This window comes from Triturus cristatus, chromosome 3_2 (assembly GCF_964204655.1).
Source record: "Triturus cristatus chromosome 3_2, aTriCri1.1, whole genome shotgun sequence".
Lineage (NCBI taxonomy): Eukaryota > Metazoa > Chordata > Amphibia > Caudata > Salamandridae > Triturus > Triturus cristatus.
Window position 1 is genome coordinate 590,502,035 of NC_140584.1, and position 18,687 is coordinate 590,520,721.

The window sequence follows — 18,687 nt, forward strand, 5'->3', positions numbered from 1 at the left end:
CCTGATATTGCTATATCTTTCAGCTGCCTTTGACGCAGTTGACCATCCCACCCTCATTCACACCCTAGAGTCTCAAATTAAATTCACTGGCAGTGTCCTTCACTGGTTCACCTCCTTTCCAGCCGACACCAGTTCATTCACATAGGCACCTCCAAATCCCCAGTTATCCATTTCACCTACAAAGTCCTCCAAGGTTCCATAACGTCCCCTGTCATTTTCATCATTCAATACTCCCTGATACCAGTATCAAAATTCCCTAGTATTCTTATGATTCACAACTCTCTATGGAAGCCTCCTCCGCACCAGAGATACAATGCCTCAATCCTTGCCTTCAACTCATCAGACTTGGGGGGTTAATTTATGAGATGGGTGCATCCCGTTTACACCATGCAACATAATACATGTGTGATACAAACCTCTAAGTCAGATTTTTAAAGGCACGCAAAGCCACTTTGAGTGTTTAAAAAAATTTGGAGTCACGCAAAGCAGCACAAACCGTTTAGTTGCGTTCCTCTGCCCTGGGTAGGATTTCCGTGGACGTTGCATGGGTGTTCCCACGCAACTGCCATGGATTTTGACCCATCCCCAGATTTACAAGAACTTGGGGATGCACCAAAATCTTACACCTTTCCAGGGGAGGTGTAACAAGGAGAAATCTCTCTATTTCTCCTTGCGTCTTTTTCTCTCTATGTTTTCAGCATTCTGCAGCACACATAGAAAGAGGAATATGCCTCTCAGGATGGTTTTTGTGCAGCAGGGCGCCCCTTCCTGCCCAAAAACAATCCTGCATGTAATGCAGGCACCCTTGCACCATGGTACAAGGGTGCTTGCGTTGGAGCTAGGCGGCACATTTTGTGCCAGCGTACGGGAAAGACAGGTATGCGCCATATTCCATTAAATACAGCGCTATCCTGTCTTTTCCCTGTCACGCAGTGCAGCCAGGTGACTTTCTGCGCTGCATTGCATCACTTGCTCATAAATGAGCCCCTCAGTGTTCAACGCCTAGCTAGAGCTTAATCCAATCAAGACAAAATTCCTGTTATTAGCCAAGAACAAACAAGAAATAGAAGAAAACTGGCTTAATGACATGAACATTAACAACTTTGAACCCCAGCTGTCAATGAATGCATAGTCACTTGGATTCACACTGGACAACAACCTCACACTCAAGGCACACACTGCCAAAAAACTAAGACAGCTGGGTACCGGCTTTCTCTTCTAAAGAAAGTGATATGATTTTCTCCAGAAGGCAGCTTCAGAACTTCTGTTCAAGCCCTCATACTCTAGCATCTGGATGGTGGTAACACCAGATCCATGGGCTCACATTGCTCCCCCCCTTTAAAGGCATTCAACATGCTGCAGCACATCTCATCCAGGGCGCGAAGAAAAATGATCTCATCATCCTCATCCTGATGGAACTCCATTGGCTCCCTTTGCCTGCCCACACCACCTTATAAAATGCAGCTGCATCATTAACAGAGCCATCATGACCAGCTCCCTTGCTTATCATGAAGACAAAGCCACTGTCGCTGGTATATCTCTGCACACCCAGGACACGCAGGAGCGTAACACAGGCCCCCGCATCCCCCTCAATGCAGGGAGGCCCAAGCTGCACGGGGCCCCCTTAGCACTGTATTCACGCCAGAGAGCTCTGGATTAAATCCGGATCGGGACCCTCTGTGTACCTTGCAGGGTGCCCCTTCAACTTCCGTTACGCCACTGAGGACACGAATAAGCCAGAAACTAAGAAGTATAAAAAAGCAAGAAAGCAAGCTTTTTCTATCCCTGCACCCAGGATCTGGTACATCAACCCTGTATCTAAAACCCATCCTAAAACCCCTGAGGTGGCCCGGAGGTTAGAGTAGCTTTGCTTAATTATCCCCTTTGGGGAGGGGGCCATGCGTGGGGCCCCATCTCCATGCTTATTTTCTGCTCCACTGGGGGTTTCCATCTCCCTATGGGCCAGCACATATATTGTATTGCCTCGGGGACCCCATCCCCAAGGCATGAATTGGTCTGTTGGGCTCGTTGCCACCCCAGAGCACAGTAAATGCACTTAAACCGTGTCCCTTCTCTTCTTTTGGCAGACTTCTGCCAAGTACTGCTTTCTCGGCCACTTCAACCTCTATTTAAAAAAGAAAACAATCATTTTGGAAATGCACAAACCCCCTCCCACTGCCTGGCCAATGAAAAGCAAAGGACTGCAGCTTACCTTTTATTTTAAACCTATGTTATGAAATATAGTCTAAGTGAGATCTACAATGGAAAAACCACAAAGCCCATGGGCACTCCTCTTTCAGCATCCAGCTGCCATTAATATGAGCTGGACATGCAGACCAAACACCGACTGCAAAAGTGTTTATTGTATCTTTTTTCCTCCATTGACTTGAGTGAATCATGACCGATTCAATCCCCCTTCACTTGTTCTTATTTTCAGAGCTTGAATTGTTTTCATCTAAATGTTATAACTAGGAATGGGCAAAATATTCAGGCCAAATTCGAAACGGGTGATATTCCCCTTTTTTCGCCCTTGTGGAGTGGGATAAGGTTCCACCGATAATATAAAAAGCCCCGAAGCCCGTTAATCACACAGATGCTGTAAGGAGCTCTGTGGAGAGCCGTGAGATGTATTTACCATTTGATGGTAACTGCATTAAGGCGAATGCATTGCGCGGACCCCTGACAGAGCTGCTGAGAACAACTTTCCCAGCAGGGAAGTCTGCCTGCAGGGTCCTCTTGGCGCTGAGTTTGCAAGCGCCAGGCACGTTCCCCTGCTGGAAACCTGCATTCATGAACTGCCAGGGACGTGGCAGTGTAAATAACTCAATGCAATTAATATTAAGGTCATGTCATTGTCTATACCCTCACATTTCCATCCACCCTTCACTTCATTGTGGAATGAGGAATTCTTGCACTACAGCCTTCGCCGACATTCCGTTTTTTTTAAATCCCGGGCAAGCAGTTGCGAAACCAGTAGAAAGGGGCGGAATTGTCCTGAATTTGACATCCGTGTACTGTGCTTAAAATAAAAACAAATAGAAATGTGCCTACCAATATTGATGACAGCCCATTATAGTGAAAATTAATGTCGTTTCTTCTATGAAATGTATAGTGCAGTTGATTGCATATGATGTAAGTCTGTGGTCCCCTAAGGGGGTCACAATGCTCATATGACCCTCAGCCTGCGACCTTGAGCTATATACCCACTGTGACCTTCCTTGGGGCTCATAGGCTTACACTGTGTGCTTTAACTACAGTCCGTGTGTCCTATATATGTATATATCACATAACACCAAATACTTCATAGTATATCAAAATAACTCCCTCTTCATATAGATTGGGGAATCCTTTATTTTCCCCCACGTCAGTAGCTGTACATGTATACACATGGCCAGAGGTGTACAGAGGTCGCCAGTGATGCCTGGTGTCCCCCCAGTAGCATCCTTCATGCAGGTTTACGTGCACTAATGTCAGACTGCAGTGGCTTTCATGGTTTGCAGGTGTGAGAGAAAGAGTCTCTTCATATTTTCCAAAGATTCCTGGTCCTGGCACACACTCTGTCGTGTGATAATCTCAGCTCTCTCTATTGATCCAGGAACCAAAGCAGTTCTGATCTGGCTGTCGCTGTGCACACTCTAATATCCGCTCGCTGAGTCAAGGAGTGTGCATGCACTCCGAGCCACCTGTAGCCCCCTAAAGGTGACGGTCATCGCCCATGCACAACAAACTGCACCCGCTTGTAAAAAGGACCTTTCAAGGCCACTCTTCACCTGCGTCATCCTGTGAAAGGAACACAGGCCTGGTCCACCCTATGAGGACATGTCCCTTATAGTTCCACCCAGCAGAACATCTGCGGGAAACCCTCACTGGACCTCTGCGGACTGAAGGTGCACATTCATTCACTAAAGGTCTGCTTTGTTTCACATTCTTGGATTCAATCAGTTTCCGCCAAATCACTTTACACTCTCCCCTCATGTGTCTAATAAACATGCCCGCTCTGGGCCTTGTCTGAGTCTCTCTTCACATGTGCCTGAGCGCCAGTGGAATCCCAGACAGCATCTGAGGCAGTGCGGTCCCGCGATCACCCTTTCATGTATGTGCAGACACCATGGGGCAGATCTACAAGAGGCTAACGCAGCGCGGTGCCGCAAGTCATTTATTGACAATTAGAAAACAGGATCATTCTACAAACTCTTTCAAAGCATATGTTACTATATGTACGCCCTGCATGGGCAACGCATTCACAGCTTTTACAAATACAGTTTGGCAGGGTTGGGTAGATCATGTACACATAACATTGTTGTGCCCACCCCCGCATTGATACAGCATGTCTGACATGCCCATGGGGGTCATCTCGACCCTACATTGTCCACCCTGCCCACACATGACATGGGGATGGACCTCACCAGTATCCATGCAGGGGAGAGCCCGTGCGCAGTTCCATGACTGCTTGAGATGTATTATCTTTTTGGTCTTGTAGAGTATTCTTTTTAGTTTTTTACCCTCTTTGTCATTTTACTTTTCCCCGTAACGTTAACGTAAACAACATAACACTAACTGACAGCATCTGGCGGTTACAGCGCAGCCCGGCGGTTGAGTCCTGTGGCTCTTGTCGAGTTTAGAGAGAGGCTTTCATGTGTCACTTTGTCCCCCTGTCCCTATCCCCTTCAGGAGGTGGGTTGGGGAGGGTGGGGTTTTATAGCGGGGGGCTTGATTGGTGGACCAATAGTGGGAGAGGTCGTATTTAGTCAGAAAGGTAGCCAATACAACATTATGTGGTTTGGTTGGCTAACTATACCGATGTCTCCGTTGTGAGCTGACGAAGAATCATTTGATGGGGCACGGGGTAAGGCACTGTGGTTTCTGTGCGGCTGCGGGGGGCGGGGGTGTCCTTTGGCGTGTTCCACTATGTGTGCAGGTGGACTCCAGATCATGATGTCTCTTTACTTCCTCAGGCCGGACACCCCTTCCAGCTCCGCTGTGCCCGCTCGGCCTATGCCCACTCACGGGTGAAGCAGGAGGCGTCCACCTTCCTCCTCTTCCTGGACTGCTGTTGGCAGCTGGGGCGGCAGTTCCCCTTCTCCTTGGAATTCAACGAAAGCTTACTCAGCACCCTCTTCCAGCATGCCTACTCCTCAGAGTATGGCACCTTCTTGTGCAACAACGAGAAGGAAAGGTAAGGCATGCTTCCTCGCGCAGAGAGTACTGGGTGTTCAAGTATCCACACAGGAGGGAGTCAGAGGCACAGAGCCTCTTTGCGCTCGAACACACACAACAAATCTCGCACACACAACAAATCACACACACACAACAAATGACCCATAATGCACCCACATCAAGCACACAGGTGAATGTTACTGGGTATTTGTATACAGAGTACCGTAGTAGCAGTACTGTGTATCTCAAGGGTACAGCAGGAAGTACTGGGCATCAGCACAGAGGAGTAGGTGGCCCTGCTGAGCTTACAAAGCTGGTAATGGATGGCAGTAGGAAGCCGTACAGAACAGGAAATAGTATGGAGTAACTCATGACGGTATCAAGTGGCACAGAGTACCTGCAGAAGGCAGTAGACGGCACTAGATATGTGCACTGATAGGGTTGTGGGTATCAATAGAGCTTAGCAGCTGAAACTGGTATACATCAAGATAGTACTGGGTGGTACCAGGTTTCTGCAAAGGGTATTAAGTGAGTCTAAAGTACATGCGGGCAGATTTACAAGCCCCTTGCGCCACCGGTGCATCACGCCTGCTAAGTGATATTTACAAGAACAGGTAAAGTCACCCTGCGTGACTTAACCTGTGCTTGTAAATATCACACCTGTTCACGCAACACTTTGCGTGTTAGGGGCATGACAAGAGTGTTGCTGTGGGTGTTCCCAGTACCACCCATGTCCAATGATGCATTTTCAGACTTACGAGAAATCGTAAATCTGGAAATGCGTCAGAATGCTACGCCACCCTATGGGTGGCGTAGCGCGGTGCAACGAGGAGAAATGTTTTCATTTCTCCTCGTTTTTTTCCTCGTTCAATGGTTGCTGCATCCTATAGCACACGTTGGAAGAGGAAATCACCTCAATTGATTGTTTTTATGCTGGAAGGGGCACCTTCCTGCACAAAAACAATCTCCCCACGATGCAGGCATCCTTGTACCATGGTGCAAGGGTGCCTGCGCCGGCGCATGGCAGCAGTTTGTGCGCCAGCACAGAGGGAAGCACAGAGATGCGATATAATGTTGTAAATATGTTGCATCCCTGTGCTTCGAAACTAACGCAGCGCGGTGCAGCAAAATGACTTGCGGCACCGCGCTGCGTTAGTTTCTTGTAGATCTGCCCCATGGTGTCTGCAGGGGGAAGCGAGTGATGCTGTGGATTGGATTGCTAAGGCTGTCTAGTCGAACTGGCTGCTGCTTTATAATTAGAAGCCAGAAGATGCCAGGGTCCTAGTGTGAGATGTAGAGTCAATGGAGAGGAGATCCGCCTGCTCTGGTTAGTAGGGCACAGGATGGACACTGTTGCTTGCTCCAGTGCAGCAATGAAAAGATTGAAGCCCATCGATACGGAAGGACTGGTATGGTCCTGCTGATACCTCCAGGAGGTGGGAGGAAGTGTTCTGATACTCAGATGTGCGATTGATGTGCTGCAGCATCAAGGGAGAGGGATTGACATTCTGTGAGGATGGGGAGGTGGAATGGCATACCATTTTAAACACGTTTTGTCCCCACAGAGGTCTGTGTGCAGTAAAGGAAAAGACGCATTCACTGTGGCCTTTCTTGAACCAGTCCGGTGAGGGGATCAAGCACCGGAACCCCCTGTATGAGTGGAACCCTCTGGTGATCTGGCCATCCGTGGAGCCGCAGAGCCTGCAGCTCTGGCAGGGTATGTATGTTACGTCTCACCCCAATAAGTTCTTTACATTAGATTGAGACTCACTGGAAGGTCACAGACAGTGTAGGGCCTTGTACAAAGAAGCAATATTTTATAGGATATTTATTTATACTTTGCACTGGTCGCTGATTTCAATGGCCCCTTCAAAGTGTAAGGTGTTTTGAAGCCTAATGGCAGGCGCCTCTGCTGATAAGGGCAACTACTGGGAGCTGAACCCCCACACCCTCAATCTGAATCCATTTTCTCCTTTTTGCCTTTTTGTGCTGTCTGAATCATGACATTATTTTATATCAACGAGGGAGCAATTCATTGAGTTTTACCCATAACCATGAGGCTAAACAAAGGCCCATACAGTGGAAGCATTAGTCCACTAAGCCAGCAGACCTGGCTTACAGCAGAGCTCATCCAAGCCACCATCCACTGCCTTCTTCCATGGCTCCCAGTCTTGGTCCATGATTTGGCCACTCAACCTCTACCTCATGTTAGAGAATAAACAAACTGAGAAACACCAGTTTAATGGCACAGACTAGTGAAAACCCATTTTGGTAAATTGCTAAATGGAGAAAACCCTTTTCTTCAAGATATTTGAGGACACTGAACAACAAGCATTAAAAATGCAATAGGTCTCGCCTTTTATTAAGTTAAAGCCATTTGCTTTGCTATACAATACCAATAGCAAAGCAAATGGTTTTAACGTAAACAAAAGCGAGACCTATTGCATTTTCAATGCTTGTTTATGAAACACCACCGCACGCTGCTGACACCTGTGCACTGCTGGGCAGGCCTTCGCTTATGTGGAAAAAAGCAGTGTTGCCGGGTGAGGAGGCCTTCCCTCGGAGGCTGAACACACCTGAGCTCAGGCGGGCAAACTTGATGACTTTTTAACCAGGGCGTCAAGGGAGTTATTTGTTTATTACTAATAATACACAAAACAGGATTGGGTTAAAAACCAGCGGCCTACTTCTGGTGTGGCGATTACATTTATCTTATTCAGGTGCAAAACGCATCATGAAGTTTTACTGGTATTGCCTACTATTGGTAACTAGAACATTTCAAAAACATATTTTTAAATTTCATATGACGGTTTTATACAGCTAAATCCTGGTTTGTATCTCCTAATGTATATACATTCAAATATGGGTAGTTTTGGTGCAAGAGCCGCCACCTGGGAGTCACACAAGTTTGTGACTTTGTCGCATTACAGTGCTCTTTCGTTGTTCTTTTCGGCCTAATCCATACCATTTTGTAGCGCCTAAACCCGTAGGCATTCAGCGCTATAATGCCATTTCTGCCTCTATGACTTATTTGCGTCCTGTCGGTCACACACCATGAAGAGAGTGGGCGTGAAGCGGCCTGCACTTGCAATAGACGGATTTCGAACCTCGCCCGCACCTGTCCGTGACTTCGCCGTCTCGTAAACACAGCAGATATCTTGACTTCATAAATGACGCGTCTCCGAAGAGTAGAGATGTCTATGAACCACTCGTCATTTGACACAAACAGACAAATTAACTTAATCTCACTGGCGGAATCCACGTGCCTGGGAACGGAGGCGCGTTTCGAAAATGTGAAAACATTTTTGTTTTTTTGTATCTTAATAAATGGAATCACGAGTCAATTGTTAATTCTGCTGGTTAACTGCCACACCCTACACGACGAATTATTTACTTTATAGATTCACAACCCTGAAAGTTTCCTGCAAGGCACAGATTAAAAACGACTCCTTCTAACATTACAGCCATCTGCAGCGTTGACCAATTGACAGCGTGCTCGTACGAGGCCTATTGTGCACATTGGGGCGTTCTCTGTAAAACCCAAGAACCACGCGATTGTAAATACAAGGTTGCGAACTTGAACCGGAAACCGGAACACATCATGCACGAAAATAAAAAGTGACATAAGAAACGTTTCCGGTGACTGCACGGAATAGCTGCACACTTTGAAGTGCATGTTAAACATGTAAGTTGTATAGTCCCTTCCCTGTCTTATTTTCAATAAATGAAATAAAACCTGTTGTATTTTTGACCGCACTTGTCGATGGTTGGTGATGTGTTTGCTGCGGTCTGGAGCCTCCTGTGTTTGGTAACTTCACACCTCCGGCCTAAGCGGTAGTTGGCCTCCAGTCCAGACTTTATGAATGATAGTGGAACCTGAAACCACGAGAACTTATCCTGGCTCCCCCCCCCCCCCCCCTGACCTCTTAATTGTGTGATCTTAGGCAAATAAATTAGCTGCAACGTGACAATTTCTTATCAGACAAAATCGGGAGCATTTACAAACAACATAAGGTAATGTCAAGCGTTACAAAAATTTGAATTAGATCATAGCAGGGGAATTATATAGCGCCTTTGTGGGGCCTAAAGCGCAGAACAACAACAAACGCACAAGGGAAGAGAGGTGGCAATTTACTGTCAGCTTTTGGGGATGCTTGGAAGGGGCTTCAGAAAATGTACTTTGGTGGGGACATGGGTCACTCACGAAGAAGGGGACCACTGGCGGGCGAGAGGCGGGGGGTAGAGGGTGGACTAAAAGAATTATTGGCCACCGTGACCGCCGAAAGCAGTGATGCTCACAACGATGCACGTGTAACCAGACATAAGGCCTCTCACCAAAAAAGGGAACTCTAGTTTATAACTTAACACTGGAACCCACGCACTGAGGGCGCACACACGACACAGGCGGGAACTCACAGAAACACTCACGCAGCGTCACAAGTGAGCGATAACGTACGGGGTTGTCCTACCCCGCCATATAGCGCTTTACAAAGACAGGCTTGGCAGGGGAAAGATAGCAATACAATGGACAGCCAGGAGCATTTTTATAGCACCGATTAGCGCAGCGAGCACCTTTCGGCGCCGTAAAAGTAGAAACGAGATGTAAGCTGTGGTGCAAATAAACACACCCACACACGGAGCAAAACACATCCACTCAGACACGGGAATAAACACCTAAAGACACACAGACGCACAGAGGAGCGTAAACACGCAAAGAAAGAGACCTGCAGACAGACAAACACACACACAGCCTCAAGTGAAAAGTAAGGTACGAGGCCCACCGTGCGCCATGCCTCAGACAAGGACGGGGAAAGTGGAAAGTAAATGAAAATATAGAAGGATTTCTATAAAGCAGCACGAGGGCGGAGGTGATTTCTAGGCGCTGTCGATGTAGAGGAAACTTTAAATCAAAGAATGCACAAATACACACAGGCCCCAACACACACATGCATACATACACACACATACATAGGTTCATACATACATACATTCATACATACAGAGATCGAACCGCACATTCACACAAGCGTGGCATACGAACATGCACACACGGGTGCTTTCATGCAAGCAAACATACACATATGTAATATGCACGGACACATATACATAGGTACAGAAACTAACGCATAAACACGCAAACCATGTGAAAATATGAAAGCCTGTTAGCTGAGCCAAAGGTTTGGTGGGGCTCTTAAGAGCCTGTGCAAGAGACGGGTGCTTAAAATAGAGGGCATCTAAATTAAGCAGCAAACATCATGTGAAAATCACGTACAGCGGCACGTTGCAGCAAGATGGGTGTGGGGATGACGATAGAGTGCGGAGCCAAAAGAAACAAGCGCGGCCCATCATGGGAGGGACAGAAGATGTGCACGCGGGGACTGCCTTTACTGGCGGCAAAAAAAAAAGTCCCCAGTGTATCACGCTGCCAGTAAAGCATCCAATCCCCACGTGCACATCTTTTGTCTCGTTTGTCTCCCCGCGTGCACGCTGGAATCGTATCGATTCCAAAAGGCCTCTGCATAGCATAGCAGAGCAGCGCATGCGCTACTTTCGCGAGGCCGAGACTTAAAAAGGGGGACACGGGAACAAGAACATGGTACAAAACGAACGAGAAAAATAGTGTCAGGAGCAATGAAGATGTGAGAGGGAAGACACACTAGAGTATAGGAAGGGGTACTTTAACTAGAGTATGGGTAGATGTACTGCAGTAAAAATAGGGGTTGCTGTTTAGGCAGTGGTTGAGATACTAAGGAGTAGACAAGAGTAGAGATACCAGAGTTGCATTCCGTAGCAGGAATGCATGCACATTAATCCACCAAAAAGGCCCATTAGCTCAAAGAACAAATAGACGGTAGTCTTACGGAAGGCAGAGACAAAGGTAACAAAACAGAAGTCAAGCAAACTGTAGTTGGAAGTGAATCCCACTTCCTTACTAGGGTCATGATTAGCTTTGGTCATGAAACAGTCCATACTACTTGCAGGGTAATTAAAAACACATACATACGTCCAGGGCACACAGAAAATACTCAACAAATGTCTTGAAAACGTACTTCCTCTAATTCAGGAAATAGTCCTTCGAGGAATGTTAGGATAGAAACAGGGCCTTATTTAGAGTGTGACAGATGGGGTACTTCGTCACAAATGTGGCAGATGTTCCTACCACCGTATCACATGTGCATTGTAGCCCACGGTACTTGTAATATTAGGAGCCGGATATCGGTCATGTTTTGATGTAGTATCCAATCTGTCAAACTCTAAATAAAACCCATAGTCTCAATGACTCCCAAAAAGTTAAACAAAAACAAGATAATGTACAGTAGTTTTATTTTGTTACTGAAAGGTTTATGTGGTACTAACAATATGACAACTGTATAGAAGGACTAAAAATGCTCATTCACAATAGGCTTTAAGTAGGGGGATGGTTCAGACCAGTTTCACATAGATTTGAGACTTTATCATGGCCAGATACAATGGGGAGTGAAAAATTCAGCAACCAGTCAGCGCAGTGTAGAAATCTTCAGTTCGGCAACCGCTGAGGAGACTCAGACTTTTGAAATCCAGGAACAATGTTGCAAAAAGTTCCTTTTCTTGATTTTTTTTTATCCACTAAGTGTAAAACAGCTGCCATCACAGAGGGGTGTAGTCACGAGCACAGGTTCACAAGAGCAACTGGTGATTACCGGTTTGCATTTTATTCTGCCTATTTTCATTCCCTGTCTTCTGCAACAGTAAATTCTGTACACACCACTATGTGATCGACAAATGTTCCTCCTTCTTGCTTCTTCAATACTCTCTCTGCTGTTTTCAGGTCCACCAGCCCAGTCAAGTTAGCGTCCACTCTCTTGGGGTGCTGGTGGGCGGTTTGGTCTGGAGAGTACTGACAACAGTAGGGTAGAGTTAGGAGTAAAGGGCTGAGAGTAAAGAAGAAAACATAGTTGAGGGAGAAGGTTTGAGGGACCAACTTCATACAGCAAGAGTGAAGAGGAGAAACAGACTGTGGAGGAGGACTATGGCCTATGATTTCACGGTCAAGACAGAGAGGGTAGACAGGGATAAGTAAGAAAAGGGTATGGGATTTCCACCCTCTAAAGGGAAACAAGGGATCTATGTGGTCATGCACTACAGAAAAAGGTTTCAACATTGTCCTAAGTTTGACAATCTAAAGAGCATCTTGAGGACTTTCTGTCCTCTAGGTTCTCTCTGAGATTAGCCTTGAGCACCGAACCAGGTGCCCAACCTTCTAATATTCCACACTCCTTTAGTGGTCTCTCAGTAGGGTAGGGAAATGGGTGCCTTAGCCTCCTGTACGGATACGGGACACTTACCTTCCCAGATATGGCACCCAGCACCTTTTGTAGGTTCTGTGAGAAGTTGGCCTGATGTATGATGTCACTAGTTCTAGTGTACACCTTATATCAGTCCAAACAACCCTTATGGTGATTGGTTGTAAAGTCAACCTTATAGACCAGCTATCCTAGTGGTAGCATGGACAAGAGCAGTCTTAGGCTAAACTCTGAATGGCATGTTAAGCCAGCTGTGATACCATATGTAATCCCTTGAATACCAAATGAAAGGACACCACAACAGATATATATATAAAATAAAGTGTATTTATTCTAGTCAAACCCTCAGCACTCTTTATGAGATTCGAGGTAAGTACAACACAGTCTTATTCAAGCGTACATTAAGTCACACAGGTAAGTAATACAGTTAGGCCCTAGGGGCCACGCAAACCATATACTAAAGAAGTGGTATAAGGACCACTGTCATGGAAATAGCATAGGCCTAGGGAATCGCTGGGGCTACACTACACTACCAACAGTTAGGAAGTGGGAGGCCCACGGGATTCAGGTGCAGAGTGGAAACACTCACGCGTAATGTGTATAGTCGATAGAAATAGTACAGTTCTGAAATAAGCAGTTTTAGGACACTTCTGGAGCAACTAGAAAGTCGAGACTCGGAAACTAGACCCTAGGATAGTCACTACCCTTGTGAGCACCGAAGTACCCAAGTTACCTAGCCCACGGGCTGCGGGTGCATAGGTGTGAACTTGCGTCGGGTTTCGTTGTGGACTACTATGGATGCCTGAAGGAAAGTTGCTGACAGGCAGTCAGTGCAGAGTGTCCGGTGGATCCCAAGGCCGGGATCAAGAAGGAAGGGTACCTGCAAGCAGAAGGGACAGAGTCAAGGTCACTAGCCAGTGACCACGTGGAACCAGGAAGGAACCAGGCGATGTTGTGAAGATTGCAGGTGAAGGGTGAAGCTTGTTGCTGCAGCCACGGGTACCAGGAGACGTCGAGGACGACCAGGACCAGGAGGCGAGCTGTCCCACGAAGGCACTTGCTGTCGGCGGCGTCGAAGTCGAACTAGGACTCACCAAGCCTTGGCAAGCGGAACCCACGAAGAACGGAGGACTTGCTTCTGGTGCAGACCAGGAAGGTCTGGGGTGCTTCTCTTTTGCAAAGAAACAGGAGCCAGTCTGGAGGAGCGAAACCAGCAGTGAAGATTTAAAAGTGTGTCGTCACAGAGGCCGCTAGCCAACGGGCAAGCAACCGGACAGACGCGGCAAGCAGGAAAATGCAGAAGGGCCAAACGCAGGACTCGTGGAGTGTGGGGGGCTGATCTTCGGTGCAGATGGTGCTTGGGGTTGGGGCTTCTCAATCCCCGGTGCACAACTTCGAGGGGACCTCAGAAGCTGCGCTGGAAGATACTCGCCACTTTTCCCAGGTAGCCGGTCCCACGTCTCTCGTCGCCTCCACGGATCTCAGCTCGGCTGTGGATGTGGATCAGGGTCGGAGAAGTCTGGAAGTAAAGGCTCTGGTCGGGCTCTGCAGTCGGTCCCTCGTAGAACTTCAGCAAAGCAAAGGGTAGTCTCTTGATGGTGCCTGTTTGCACAGGGTAGCCACTCCTTGGCCACAAGGGAGATTCTTCAGTCTTCTTCTTTCGTCGAATGTCGAAGGTCCAGAGTTTCTGTTCAAGTTGCAGGTTCAGGATAATCTAATCTCCTGGGGCCCAGCTACCACTCTTATACTAATCTGGGGGGCTGGGTTGCCTGCTAGGTCACGCCTTATGGGTGGGACCTGGGAGGGGGGTGGTTACACCCCCTTCCCTTTGTCCAGTTTCGCACCAGGACTGGGGCTGGAGTGCCCCAGCACCGGTTTGAACTGGACTATGCATGAGACACCTTGTGTGCCCCAGGCAGTGTCTCGTTTCATTCATCCCTCCCTGCCCCAATACACTAAGGCCTGTCTGGGGTGGTGCTCGCACCTCCCAAGGCAGGAAACCTATTGTCCAAGCCTCCCTTGCCGGGATCACTCCCAGCAGCAGGAGCTCAGACTTGTGTCGTGGCAGCAGCATCCATTTTGTGATGCTGGGGCTCTGGTTAACTTTAACCGGGTAAGTAGGTTGCAACATGTCTTCTCCCTCTATAAGGGAGGGATAATATCCTCATCCCCAGAAATGGGATGGGGGTATTATTCCAAAGTGTTAGACACCTTACACGACATGTTTTGATACAGGAAAAACATAGTTACCATAACCGTTTAAGATTATAAGGCACTTTAAGAGTATATGGTAGGCTATATCATAGAACAGCTATAAGGACATGGTTCCGAAAGCTGAAGACAGGCTCAGCTCATGCTAGAGCACCATCTCACATGTTACCAAGCACTCTGCCTCCAGGATTGTTAAGGCCTGCCATAGGAGTGGCTGATAGGTACACATGTGTCTATACATAAGGTAGGTATAGGAATACTACACCTAAGCAAGGGGTGATTACACGACCTTGCCCCAGCTGAGTGATCAGCCAGTTGTGTCATAATGGAAGGCCAGGCCAGGGGTGGCATAATACATGCTTCAGCCTCTGGTAGGCCTAGGGTACACCTATGCCCTGGGTACCTAAGGTACACTGTACAGGGGCCAATACGGTGATCCTATCCAAATGGGTTATGCACCTAAAGTACATAGTATTAATTTAGAGAGAGAACAGCAGGGCTGTGGGTCTGATTAGCAGGCCCACAGCCACATCTAAGTCGAAAACCAGTAAAGCAAAAGCAAAAAGTGGGGGTGAACATAGAAAGCAGACCCTTCTCTCCTACAGGTTCTTAAAGACACTTACAGGAATCTTCCTTCAGCATGTCTCTACCAACTAAGCCATCAGGCAGTTCTGGTAGACCCTCAGGGTATTCACCCAAGGATCCATGATCTACTCAATTTCCTCACTAATAAGGTGGGGGAGAGGTATTTTTTAAACATTTCCTCCTGCTGTAAGACTCTGTCTTAGGAGAAAAGCATGCTCACTGTGAGTCATCTTGTGCCAGTTCAGGTCGGCCTCCACCAGTCGATAACAAGATGAGCTCATTGACTAGGAGGAATTACACAGGAAGATCTCTCCAACCTTTATTTTCCGCCAGGTTAGGAGGTGCCTCAGAAGGAAGCATTCTCACTGGTGATCTTGTAATGCGCATTGCAACTCTGATATATTTTCTTTGAGCATGGCTCAGAGAAGAACATCATCATGATGTCCCCTTTGCCTCAGAGCCCAGTCACTCAGGGTCATTTTACATAGATCTCTCATAGAATTTGGCGAGTGTTCAGTGATAACTTACAAACAGCTTAAGGCTCCATCCCCCACTACTCAGAGACACTAGTCCTGGTTCCTTAGGAGCCATGGCAAACATGTCTTCCCAGTGTAACTCAGTAGTAGCTATCTGAATAGTGGATATAAATCTAGGACAGTGTCTTGTAATGTGGGTCTTGTCCACACATTTACAACAACCATTTTTGGGATTGCTTTGGATATATCTGCCCCTTGAAACATCCTTCTGGTTTGAACCAAACAATAGCTTCCACTTTGGCTTCTCCTTACTGGGAGTATTGGCAATTACTTTAGGCAGTCAAGGAATGCATCTGGTCATGCTGCTAGAAGCTAGTCTCCCTCCTAATTTTGTCAGCAGTAAACTCTGTCTCATCTGACCTAGTCTATTCGCCATCGTGTGGGCACCCAAGAATGGCAGTTGTCAAATTCCTTAATGCCCCATACATCCATGTCTCATACTAGACACCATTTTACGGTGTACTTATAAAGTTTTTCATGCAATGGGCACGGGTAAACCCAGACATCTGCACAATGCATCTCCCATGCAATTACTCTTCTGGCCTCATTATTCAGGTCCATTAGGGCTTCGGTGCCCCCGACGGATGAACAACACTCTCACTCCACCCCACCCCCCCCAAGTCCTAAGAGGATGCTGGGCAAGATGTTAGCAGCAGCTGCAGGACCTGGGATAGCCTTCATTGCCGCCTCGCACTCAAAGTTTTTTTTGCCATTTGCAAGCTTCTGAAAAAGCCTGTCTTCCCCTTCTCTGCTCTTCCAGTCCATCTCAACCTGCTCCTTGTCCTCGTTCTCTGTATTATGAGACTCTTTAATCTTTTTGTTATTTTGGCCTTTTCCACCAAGAATAAGCACATGTGCAGCCACCGCAGCTAATAGCCATTGGGCAAAAAAAGGAGGCAGGGTGTGACATCTCTCAAATCACTGGCTGCTTATATGTGTCAATGACATAATATAGTAACATGCGCCTTTGTTTCCTTCCTGCAGGTTTCTTTCTTCACTGGATCTGTCCCATGGATCATTTGTCTGAAGTCAATTCAGAAATTTGTCGCCTAGTGAACTCGAGCCACGATCGAATTGAGTCGCCAGAAGACTGCGTGTGTGACAAGCTCCTGATCTCAGACCTGGCACATTGAGTTTTGGAACATGACAGAGGAAACACAAACTTGGCCATCATGTACTTTCTAGCCTGGAACCCTAAGCTGGAAAAGCTTCTGAGCACATAATGCTCCCACCAAAGGAAGGGAGTGCACAGTGGTGTGGTTAGTTCTGAACAATCCTCCGTGTGTCTCACCTAGAGAGGTGAAAAAGAGGCCAAGGAACATTTGTAAAGGTCACATTTCAAAGGGGACTAAGCTAAGACAATGTTAAGAAGGATTCACACCTGCGAAGCACCCTCAACTCTAAAACTGCCGGGCCTTCACAACAACTCGATTGAAAGGCGAGCCGGGCCAGAGTGTTACCTTTTGATGAGGCCTGAGCAGTGCTGTGTGCCGAATAGAAACAGTGAGGTCAGAGAACCATAACTTCCAAAAGGACCCTCTACGTCTTTGACCAACCCATACCCTCAAATGCTGGCTGTAGCAACAAAGAAAAGAACAGGTCCATATTAATATACTGCCGCTGCCTGAGAGCTCTCAGGTTTGTCCTCGTCTCTGGGACACAGGTCCAGCCTTAGGGACGGAGGAAACCCCACTTTTCTTTAAAGGCACCAGAACATTATTGCATTCCAGCATTCAATTACTAGTTTCAGCACTGTAAACCTATTTCGCTTGCGAACTGTGTACAGGAATGTTATGTACAGTGCAATAAATTGCACATTTTGGGATGTATTTTACCTTTTTTCCATCCTCTGTTGCTGTACCTGTTAATTTCTCTTAAATCACACCCTGGCAAGCAAATCTCACTAAATAAGGTTACCTGCTTTTGAGCACTCCCATTTTACATTGGTGTGAACTGAAGCCCAGTCATGTGTCCAAGCGGCCCAAGATCAGTACAAGTCCATGGGGAGATGCTCATTGCTCCTGACCTGGCTGTAAATCAGGTACTACGATTTGTGGTCTCCTCCTGCTATCAAGGCCGGACTGGCCGTACTGGGCAATGGGCGTTTGCCTGGAAGGCTGGAAGGGTGGGGGCCGGTTTTATAGAAGTTTTAAAAGCATAGCAAAGTTATTGTATGTCCAGCAGTTTTCAGGCAACAATAAAAGCGTCACAATAACTCTGGTGATTAATGTAGAGAGGGATGGGAGTTTAGTCTAGTGGCAGTTTTGACTCATCTAAGGTAGCGCAGCTGGTTAATATGCCTGCTGTAAAGAACGTGCACTATGCATATCAAAGAAAAGTATTTTATGTGCATAGCTCAGTGGGTTACTGCTTTTGTCACAGAGATTCTTTTGTTATTGTGCAGTTCCTAAGTTACAATCGTAATCTAGCACAGTGAGCTATGAACTGCCATCAAAGAGCTGTATGTAAACTCCTAGGTACAGGTTAGAATGTTATGTTTTTTCCCAGTCTTTCAATGTCCTGATGTTGCTAAAAAGGTTTGTTTGGGTAGAAATACATTCTTATAAATAAGGTCAACTCTAACCACTGTGTTATGTTCTGACTCCATCCAAAGTTTGTGCATCTCCAGACCAAGCACTCTTAAAAAATGCCTACCAGTATGGATGACGTTAATCCTACACCTTGCAGTCTCCTTTACCTTATGTAACATTTTGTAGACACTGATATACACACGTATGATTCATTGTGTCTGTATGTGTGTATGATGTAAAGTGCTCTGACGGCCTACACTGGTATGAAAGGTGCTATAAAAACAAATGAAATACATGTGAGAGAGGGGCTGTGGCGAGATGAGGGCCACTGCTGGAGGTTGATAGTGAGGGAATCATTGAAGAGCCCCAACAAAGATTATTGTA

General features: G+C 46.9%; 1 protein-coding gene across 15 annotated transcripts in view; it reads left to right on the forward strand.

Annotated features, from left to right (window-relative positions):
• Positions 1–18,355, forward strand: part of LOC146857785 (myotubularin-related protein 9-like) — a 452,543-nt gene extending 434,188 nt beyond the window's left edge. For all 15 annotated transcript variants that reach the window (XM_085648410.1, XM_085648408.1, XM_085648401.1 and 12 more), the window contains 3 exons: positions 4,956–5,176; positions 6,723–6,874; positions 16,757–18,355. In XM_085648410.1, coding sequence (XP_085504536.1) covers positions 4,956–5,176; positions 6,723–6,874; positions 16,757–16,905 — 522 coding nt within the window. In that variant the 3' untranslated portion in view covers positions 16,906–18,355. The remainder of the gene's footprint in view (positions 1–4,955; positions 5,177–6,722; positions 6,875–16,756) is intronic.
• The last annotated feature ends 332 nt before the right edge of the window (positions 18,356–18,687 follow it).